General features: G+C 55.0%; 1 protein-coding gene across 1 annotated transcript; it reads right to left on the bottom strand.

The window, feature by feature from the left end:
* Window positions 1-415: 415 nt before the first annotated feature.
* Window positions 416-8242, bottom strand: LOC134433345 (olfactory receptor 14J1-like; the record flags this gene model as incomplete). Its single annotated transcript, XM_063182202.1, has 2 exons — window positions 416-430; window positions 7781-8242. Coding segments are annotated over 2 exons (477 nt in total), but the record flags the coding sequence as incomplete, so codon positions are not given.
* Between the last annotated feature and the right edge of the window lie 2121 nt (window positions 8243-10363).

Below are 10363 nucleotides of genomic sequence, written 5' to 3'. Positions count from 1 at the left end.
CTTGAATGACCACAGAGCATCAGGTGGAGGAAATCTGGGACCAGTGGGAAGAAGAAATATCCAGCTGGTCTGGTGAAGAGATGTCCTTAGACATGGCCATTTAACCAAGAGAGATGGAAGCACTTGATGGAAAAGAGACGGATTAAATAATAGACTAATTATTGGTGACACAAGTAGATGGGAAGATCAGTATTTCTTCTCCTGCCATCAGTACGCTTCCAGGAAATCCCCGTTTCTGGTGGGAAAAGGTTGCCATTCCTTAAGAGTATTCAAATTGCACAGATAATCAATATTTGCTTGTATATTATGGAACTAACAGGTATTAAAACCTGAGCCCCTTTCCAGGCAGACATCAGTTGTGTGCCCATGAAAAGGCAGGGTCACTTGTGCCCTGAGGTGCCCAGCTTCGATTGGATCACTCCGAGATCACCTGAGGGAGAGCAGAGCACCTTGCAAGCTACAGGTCCCTGACAGCCCCGCAGGGCTCCTATCCCATCAACATCTGCTCTGCTCCAGTCTGAAACAGGGCCCAGCATGGTGCCGGGATCATCAGAGAGCTGAGGTGTGTGCTGGAAATCAATGTCCTCTCCATCCCGCAGCAGCCCTGCATTTCCCTCTTGCAGCCTTGGTCTCCAGCAAAGCCATGGAGGATCTTTGGGCTCTGGACTGTTCCTGCAGCCCCCAGGGCAGCTGAGCTCTGCCTTTGGCACATTCAGGCCTGGCCAGCGCAGGCCATGCTCAGCAATTGCTTGTGTGTGCCTGACCTTGCTGTCAGCCCCAGGAGTGGCTGCGTGGCCCCTTTGTGGCCCTGTGCTGGCCCAGCCGTGGTGGCCCAGCCCCTGTGCAGGCCCAGCCCAGGCCAGGAGCATTGCAGGTGGGAACGGCCCCTGTGCCGTGGTGCCCACAGTAGCCTTGGGGCTCTGTGCCCCATGGCCTCCCTGCTGGGCAGCCTCTGCCAGCTCCTGCAGAGCCCCTGGCACCTGTGGGGCTGCACAGACAGCCCTGCTCTGGGCTCTGCCGGCCTCTGGGCCAGCAGAGAGGCAGCCAGGGCTGGCCATGGCCTGGAACAGGCCCTGAGCCCCGCAGGAGGATGGAGCTGGGCCACAGCCAAACTCAGACCAGGCCAAAGCTGGGCTCAGCAGCCAAGGCTGCCAATGCATGGGCACAGAGGCTGGTGCTGGCAAATGTCCTGCGCCCCCTCCCTGCTCTGTCCATGCCACCAAGAGCACAGAGCAGCCTCCTCTCTGGGCCACTTGCCTGTTTGCAATGCCTTGCACAGGCGCTGGTCCTGCCCCACAAGGCCTGGCCTGAGTCCTGCCCCTGCACGCTCAGCCAGGCTGAGATGGACACTGATGGTTTCTGGGCCAGGCTCTCGGAGCCCAGCCCAGCTCCCTGCAAGCTCTGCCAGCTGCCCTGAGCTCTGGGCAGCACCAAGGACCTCTCCCCAGCCCAGCCCAGCCCAGCCCAGCCAGCTCTGGCCCCACAGCTCTGCTCAGGCCAGGCTGCTCTGGGCACTGCCCCACGGCCCCAGCCCCTGGCAAGGGCACAGCAGCAGCTGCAGCTGCCACAGGACTCAGCCCCACCATGGGGGAAGGTGCTTGGCCAAGGCCAAAGGAGGCTCGCTGGCTGCCCTGCTCCCCTCGGGCTGAGGTGCTGAGGGCTCTGCAGCCCCTGCTGCCATCCCATCTGCCCAGGGCAGCACAAGAGCCCCGGCCTTGGGGCCCTCAAGAGCTGCTCCTGCTCCAGGCCCAGGGCCCATGCCAAAGCTGGGCCTGCCAAAAAGCTGTTCCCATTTCTGTTCATTTCTGCCCTGATGGGGATGGGTTCTCAGCCACTTGGAGGTTGATGATGAATTTTATTTCTCCAGAGGCCTCTTTTTTCTTGAGGTCTTCCGTTCAGAAATTTAATGTAAAAGGCTAATAAATATTTGTTCCTAACACACCTGAACAAGAAAAGCCCTTGGGAATAATCTAAGTTTTCATGTGTTCTTTGGTTAATTAGACAGATTTCAGAAGTCTATTTAATGTGAATATACTGTATTTAAAACAATGCAGAGAGAATTGTTTCTTCCTGTTTTCTTATTTTGTTCATAGATTGATATCAGCAATGTCCAATTGATATTGATCCCCAGCACCTCTTCATGCAGTCTGAACAGATATGAAAATCCGGACCCTTCATGGCTGACAATCAGTCACACTTTGTCTCCATCTCCTCCTCACTATTTCCCTCATCCAACCCCTGGCACTCAGAGCAGCTGAGGAATGGAGTCACATCCAGGGGTGTCCCCAGGGCTCAGAACTGGGGCTAGGTCAGTTCAATCTCTTTATTGCTGATCTGGATGAGGCCATCGAGAGTACCCTCAGTCAGTTCCCAGGTGAGCCCAAGCTGGGTGGGAGTGTGGCTGTGCTGGAGGGCAGGAAGCTCTGCAGAGGGATCTGGACAGGATGGAGCCATGGGCCCAGGACAATTGGATGAGGTTCACCGCAGCCAAGGGCCGGGTCCTACCCTGGGCTTACACACATCCCAAATCCCTGGCCCTACCCTGCCCCTGATCCCCACAGCCTGTCCTGTTTCCTTCATCCCTGCATTGCCAGGGACTTTGTGGGATAAGGGAGCTCTGCTCTGGCTATGGAGGGAGGTCCAAGTGCTACCACTAGAGTGGGAACCACAACTCATCACGTTTGTGTCTTTTGGGGGCTGTGGAACTGGTGACACTCAGAGGTACAGAAAATTTCTCTTCATGGCAAACAGGCCCCAGTTGAACAGGACACCATTTCAAACCAATCACAATCCTCCCTGAGATATGTGCAACGTCCCAGCAGCATCTGATGAGTCCACCATTCACAGGTGATTTCCATACTAAAATTAATTTCTGACAAAAGAACAATTAAGTTTTTGTATCAGCATGCTCATCCTGGAGTGGGTGCAAAACAGCTCCAAAAATTCCTGATTTGCCAAGCTGTCAGTGGTGGATGGAGATGGGAGGTCAGGCTGCTTTTGGTGTTGAGGAAATGCTGAAAAAAGCTGACTCATTTCACCTCCTCATGCCCTGGCTGATCTCCCCTCTTTCCCCTTCCACCCATTGGCTTTTGTCTCCCCCCAGGCCCCCCGGTCAAGAGCCTGGCTCTGTGTTCTCCATCCCCTCCTCGCTGGCACTGCCAGGCTGGGATGAGGAGCCCCTCAGCCTTCCCTGCTCTGGGCTGGACCAGCCCAGCTCCCTCAGCCTCTGCTCACAGCCCAAGGGCTCCAGCCCCACCTTGGAGGCCCTTCCCAGACCCTGCTCCAGCTGCCAGACATCTTTCCTAGTTTGGGGAACCCAACCCAGGCCACAGTGACCTGGATAATCCACGTCCTTGATGTCCTGGTCACACAGCCCTGGCCCCTTGTCCCCTGTCAGGCTCTGGGGTGGATCCTGTGGAACATCCTTTGGTGGAGGCTGTGGCTCCAGGTGGGCCGGGGGGATCCCGGGGGACAGGGACCCTGCTGGGCATGAACAGCATTGGACTTGTTGGGAGAAACTGTGAGGGGGAGCTGGGGCAGAGTGACCAACCCAGTGACCTGACACAGCCCTGCTGGGATGTCACACAGCCCCTCTGGGATGTCACAGCCTGCTCTCTGATGTCACAGCCTGCTCTGTGATGTCACAGCCCATTCTCCAATGTCACACAGCTGATCTCTGATGGCTGGTCACAGCTGGTCACAGCCAACTCTGTGATATCACAGTCTGCTCTGTGATGTCAGACCTCTGCCCTCTGATGTGACAGATGGCTCTGTGATGTCACAGAGGCAGTATATAATGTCATAGCTGCTCAAACACCTCAAATAACCCGCTCTGTGATGTCAAAGCCCACTCTGTGACCTCATGTTACCAGATGATAAATTGTCTCCACCAGGTGAGCTGACACCTGGAGCTTGTTCTCCAAAACCCCAGGCCTGTGGAAACCACACAATGCCCATTGTGTGAGAAGGGGAACTGGAAGTTTAGCAGCCTCAGTGTCCTGCCAGCTCAGCCAGGCCCGCTGGAACATTGGGGTCCATGACCACCAGGGACCACCAGAGAGACCCCCCAGGACAGAAGAACACATGGGGAAGGGGAGGGGAAATATGTGAATGAATTTGGGGAAACCATTATCATATTTATGTTTAGTCTGGGAAAATCAATGAATATGTGTGCAATATACAGACTGTAAACAGAAACTTTCCTTTACTCAGCCTGAAGGGCTTTGGGAGGAGCTGTCCCCCGTGCATTCCCCTGAATAAATAATGCTGCTTTTTAATGCTGCATTGGTGTTAAGGAGTTTTCTATTTTACTAAGGTTTTGGTAACACTCCCACTGCCAAGGAAAGTTCTGTCTGCTACTGTTCATAAACAGAGAAGGGCTGGTGGCAGATGTGGTGCTCAGAGGTTGCCTGGGGCACAGTGACCATGAAATAATTAAGTTTTCAATGTTTTGGGAAAGAAGGAGGGGCAGCAACAAAATTTCTACAGGGGAATTAGGAAGGGAAGACTTTGGGCTGTTTAGGATGCTGATTTTGGGAGTACCAAATTAGGTCCTGATTTTTTGAAGGAAAACATCCCTTAAAAACAAAGGGGTCCAGGAAGGATGGACACATTTCAAGGAAGTAATCTTAAGGGGAAGGAGCAGCCTGTCCCAGTGTGGCAAAAGACGAGCTAGTGAGGAAAAAGACTGGCCTGGCTGGCCATGGAGATTTTGTGGGAGCTCAAGGGTAACAAGAGGTGCATCAACTTTGGACAGAAGGTTAAGCAGCTTAGGAAATGTTTAAGGATGTTGTGAAGTCGTGCAGAAAAAAAGTCAAGAGGTGAAAGCTCAAATAGAGTTTAACCTGACCACTTCTGTGAAAAAAAAATAGACAATGCTTCCACAATTAAATTAATAGCAAAACATGGGGTAAGGAAAACCTCTACTCTTTATTGGATTCAGTAGGGTATATAGACACTAAAGATAAGGAGAAGGCAGAGCTACTTAACATCTTGTTTCTCTCAATTTTCGATATTAGGGCAGGCTGTCATCAGGACAAGTGCTCTGCTGAGCTGGTAGATGGGCACAGGGAGCAGAACAGCCCCCCTGTAATCCAGGAGGAAGCAGTTGATGACCTGCTGAGCCACTCAGATGCTCACAGGTGTCTCTGGGTGCAGATGGGATCCATCCCAGGGAGATGAGGGAGCTGTGGATGAGCTCCCCAAGCTGCTCTCCATCATTTACCATCAGTGCTGGCTCAGCAGGGAGGTCCCAGAGCACTGGAGGTGCCAATGTGAGCCCATCCCCAAGAAGGGCTGGAAGGAGGATCTGGGGAACTCCAGGCCTGTCAGCCTGACCTGGGTGCCCAGAAAGGTTATGGAACAGATCACCCTGAGTGCCGTCACAGGGCACCCACAGGATGGCCGAGGGGTCAGAGCCAGCCAGCGTGGATTTCAATGTCTGCACTGATGATCTGCATGTGGGGACTGAGTCCAGCATCAGCAAATTTGCAGATGACACCAAGCTGGGTGTGAGTGTGGATCTGCTGGAGGGTAGGAGGGCTCTGCACAGGGCCCTGGACAGGCTGGATCCAGGAACCAAATCCAACAAGGTGAGGTTTAACAAGTCCAAGTGCTGGGTCCTGCACTTTGGCCACAACAACCCCTGCAGTGCTACAGGCTGGGGACAGAGGGGCTGGACAGCAGCCAGGCAGAAAGGGACCTGCAGAGACTGACGGACAGCAGGCTGGACATGAGGCAGCAGTGTGCCCAGGGGGCCAAGAAGGCCAATGGCCCCTGGCCTGGATCAGGAATGGTGTGGCCAGCAGGAGAAGGGCAGGGATTGTTCCCCTGTGCTCAGCACTGCTTGGGCAGCACCTCGAGTGCTGTGTCCAGTCGTGGGCCACCCAATTTAGGAAGGACATGGAGGGGCTGGAGCGTGTCCAGAGAAGGGCAAAAAGGCTGGGGAGGGGTCTGGAACACAAGCTACCAACTCCTGTGAAGAGCAGCTGAGGGACCTACAGTTGTTTATCCTGGAGAAGAGGAGGCTCAGGGGAGACAAGGCGGTGCCAGGGCACAGGTTGGACTTGATGATCTCCAAGGTCTTTCCCAACCTTGCTGATTCTGGGATTCTCTGAAACCACCCTTGGAGCAGTTGCAGGAGGAGCCCTGGGCCTCCTCTTCAGAAGCTCCAGCAGCCCAGGTCCCTCAGCTTCTCCTGCCAGCCCCAAAGCCCATCCTGTCAGTCCAGAGGAGCCTCTGCAGCTCCTCCTCACTGCCCAAAACAGGGAGCCCCAGAGCCAGACACAGCAGCCCAGATGTGCCCCCCTGGCTTGGGGTGCCGCTGGCAAGGGAGCAGCACCAGACACTGCAGGAGCCTGCAGACAATTCCTGCAGCACTTGTAGGATGATCCTGCTGCCCAAGGGACGTTCCCATGGTGCCAAGTCAGGAACTTCAATAGGGAGTGGGGCCAGAGAGGAAAGGGCAAACAGGGATGGGCTCTTTGCGGGGGAGGAAACAGGGGTGGGCAAGAGGAAGAAATTTGTACAAGCAAAGAGTACAGAAAGCAAAGGTGAAGCCAAGGAAATGCTCAGGGCAGTTTGGGGGTGGCTGCCAGGCAGCCCTGGCTCTGAGCAACTGCATGTGCAGTGGGACAGGAAACTCCCAGCTCATGGGAACAAACTTTCTGGCTGACTGCAGAGGCCAGGACAAAGCTGAGAGGTTTCCCTGGTGTCCCCCAGCCCTTGCTGGCCCCAGGGGCTGATGGCATTTGTGTTCCCTCAGGTTCATGTCCCCACAGCAACAGCATGGGGGTGCTCCCCCTGCTGTGTGCAATGCAAACAGGGGCTGCTGAGCCAGTGCTGCCGTGTCTGTGCCTGCAAGGATGGGGCACCTGTGTGAGCTGGGGGAGAGGCCAGGGCTGCAGAGGGGGGATGTTGTTGGCAGCTCCATCATGACGCTCTGGGACGCTGCCCTGGGCTGTGCAGTGCACTGGGGATGGATCAGCCCCTGCTCTGCTGCTCCTTCCCATCTGCCCCAGGGCCCTTGCAGAGCCCCAGCCATGCTGTTTGCCCCCAGCCTGCCCACAGCCAGCCTGGGGCAGCTCACAGGGCTTTTCTGTGCTGAGCATTGGCCTGTCCATGTTCTTGAGAGAGCCTGGGCAAGGAGTCTGGAGCCCCCAGAGCCTGGCCTGAGGCGTCAGCGCTGCCCCAGCAGTGCCCATGGCCTGTCCCTACTGCAGCCCCGGCACTGGCACCCCCAGGGCTGTGCCCGGCCCCAAGAGCACTCAGACCCTGCAGCAACACCAGGGCCACCAGGGCAGCGGGGCAGGGCCACGGCAGCAGCACTGGCAACACCAAATACTGCTGCAGCTGGGCACAGCTGCCGGGGAAGCCCTGATCAGCCCCCAGCTCTGCACACAGACATTGCTGCTGCAGCTCCAGAGAAGGCAACAAACGGGCATATCTGCAGAAAACTTGGCTGGGACATCCTTTAGTGCGTTTAGAGGTAGCAAGGGCATAGCCCCTCATTGACACAGTGTGTGACTATAGGGATGGTAGAGAGAAACAAAATGGGAAATGGCATAAAAAGTGACCTTTCTTTGTGGACAAGATTAAAAAAGTAAATAAAAGAAAAAACCCACAACCAAATGAACAAAAAGTATAAAAAATTGCTTTTATTACAAATGATTGCCAGAAATAGGCCACCTCTTTAATATTTCCAAAACCATCCAGTCAGCAGTCTCCTCACAGCAGCCTTGAGCTCCTGGTTCCTCAGGCTGTAGATGAGGGGGTTCAGGGCTGGAGGCACCACTGAGTACAGAAGTGACAGGGCCAGATCCAGGGATGGGGAGGAGATGGAGGGGGGCTTCAGGTAGGCAAAAAACCCAGTGCTGACAAAGAGGGAGACCACAGCCAGGTGAGGGAGGCAGGTGGAAAAGGCTTTGTGCCGTCCCTGCTCAGAGGGGATCCTCAGCACAGCCCTGAAAATCTGCACATAGGAGAAAACCATGAACACAAAACAACCAAATAGTAAAGAAATGGAAAACACAATGAGCCAAAATTCCCTGAGGTAGGATTTGGAGCAGGAGAGCTTGAGGATCTGCGGGATTTCACAGAAGAACTGACCCAGGGCATTGCCATGGCACAGAGGCAGGGAAAATGTATTGGCTGTGTGTATCAGTGAATAGAGAAAGGCACTGGCCCAGGCAGCTGCTGCCATGTGGGCACAAGCTCTGCTGCCCAGGAGGGTCCCGTAGTGCAGGGGTTTGCAGATGGACACGTAGCGGTCATAGCACATGACAGTCAGCAGATAAAACTCTGCTCCAATGAAGAACATAAAGAAAAAGAGCTGAGTAGCACATCCAGTGTAGGAGATGTCTCTGGTGTCCCAGAGGTAATTGTGCATGGCTTTGGGGACAGTGGTGCAGATGGAGCCCAGGTCAGTGAGGGCCAGGTTGAGCAGGAAGAAGAACATGGGTGTGTGCAGGTGGTGGCCGCAGGCTACGGCGCTGATGATGAGGCCGTTGCCCAGGAGGGCAGCCAGGGAGATGCCCAGCAAGAGGCAGAAGTGCAGGAGCTGCAGCTGCCGCGTGTCTGCCAATGCCAGCAGGAGGAAGTGCCTGATGGAGCTGCTGTTGGACATTTGCTGTGTCTTGGCATGGGGATCTGTAAGAAAAGTAACCATGGAATAGTTGCGTTTGGAGAGGACTTGAAATATCCCAGCACAGCCTGGGGGAACTTTCCCCCCACTGCCTGCTCAGGGCTCTGCTGCCTGGAGCTGTCCCTGCCAGCAGCTGCTTCCCTGTGCCCAGGGATGGGCCCTGCCAGTGCTGCCAAAGCCCAGTCCAGCCCTGGGGGCTCAGCTCTGCCCTGTAGACCCCTCCCTGCCCAGGGGCAGCTCTGGCTCAGCAGGCTCTGATGGCAACATCAGACCAACCCTGAGGAGGCTGGAGAAGGGATATTGACACTGCCTGTGAGGGGTCCTGTGCTGATTTCTGTCACTGCTTGCTTTATTCAGAGCTGAGATCAAATTATTTATTTTTTCTAAACACGAACCGAGAGATGAATATCTATGTGCAATTTTCCATCCCAGCAAGCCAAAGCAGTAGATTAATAAATTTTTCCCTTTTATGCATCCCTTGCCTTGCTGTACTCCCTGTATAATCTACTTGGAAATGTTCTGCAGTTAAATGCCGGGATGGGAGCAGTCCTGAACAATGCAGCAACCTCCACACACAAGGAGAACACTTTCAAGTCTTACCAGCTGTCTCCTCCCACCCAGATCTTTTTCCCCAATGCTGGGAGCAGCTGCCAGGGCTGCTGAGAGCTGTCCCTGGCAGGCAGCAAAGTCCCTGCCCCAGCACTGAGCCCTGGGCTGCAGGACCCTGCTCTGCAGGACAGCCCTGGGCACCCCTGGCTGCTCTGCAGCACAAGAAACAATCAGAGAATGTACTCACAGGGTCTGTAGGCATTGGGATGTTCCAACTGCAGGAGATGGCTCCAGCAGCTGCAGCTGCATTGTCCTGCAGTCAGAGGTTCCTGTGCCAAGGGCCGGCAGTGATTCTGCCCCAGGCACTTCTCAGCACCTTCCCAGCCCTGACTGATTGAAGCTCTCTGTGCCTCTGTGCTGTGCCCGGGGTGGCTGCAGGCAGTGTCCCAGCCCTGCTGGGCTGGAGAAGAGCTGCTCAACAAGAGAAATGTGCTTTTGAAGCTCTTCTTGGTTACCAGGAGCTGCCTCTGTTCCAGGAGTCCAGCCCAGCTCAGCAGCACAGACACAGCACAAGTACTTTAATGAGCCTCTGGGGCTTTGTGCTCAGGCCCTGAACATCAGTCCCTGAGAGGGAGCTGAAGAAACTTCTCCAGAACACCAAGTCAGAATCCAACTCCAAAGTTTCTTGGACTTTTAATGGGTCCCACTGAGGGACAAAACTGAGAAAGTGTCCCCAGGAAGAGCAGAGAAGTGGAGGCAGTGATGAAAGGTGGGGACAAAGAGAAGCCAAGTCTTGGTGCCCTGGGGCACAGCAGGGTCTGTGCCACCAAGGGCTGTGAGTACACACCTTGTCCTGAGGCACGGGGGCCTCCTGGCACAGCCCCAGGCAGGCTGGGCACCGTCAGCCCCTTGTCCTGCCCTCAGCACCCCCCCCCCAGCCCACATCCCAGAGGCCTCAAGGATCTGCTGGAAGGAGTCCCTGGGGAGCCTTGCTCAGCAATGGCCCTGGGGGGTCTTTAATGCTCCCTGAAGGGACTGCAGGTTTTTGAAAGGACTTTGCGTTTGGCTTTGGCCTTGGAGTCTCTGAGAGGTTTGTGCAATCATGGCCTCCAATTATCTGCTGTAATTCGTCCCTTGAGAGGCTTTGTCAGTAACAACACTCAATGGGACTCA

The sequence above is a fragment of the Melospiza melodia genome, unplaced genomic scaffold (genome assembly GCF_035770615.1).
Source record: "Melospiza melodia melodia isolate bMelMel2 unplaced genomic scaffold, bMelMel2.pri scaffold_18, whole genome shotgun sequence".
Taxonomy (NCBI): domain Eukaryota; kingdom Metazoa; phylum Chordata; class Aves; order Passeriformes; family Passerellidae; genus Melospiza; species Melospiza melodia.
This window is presented reverse-complemented; position numbering and strand designations above follow the sequence as displayed.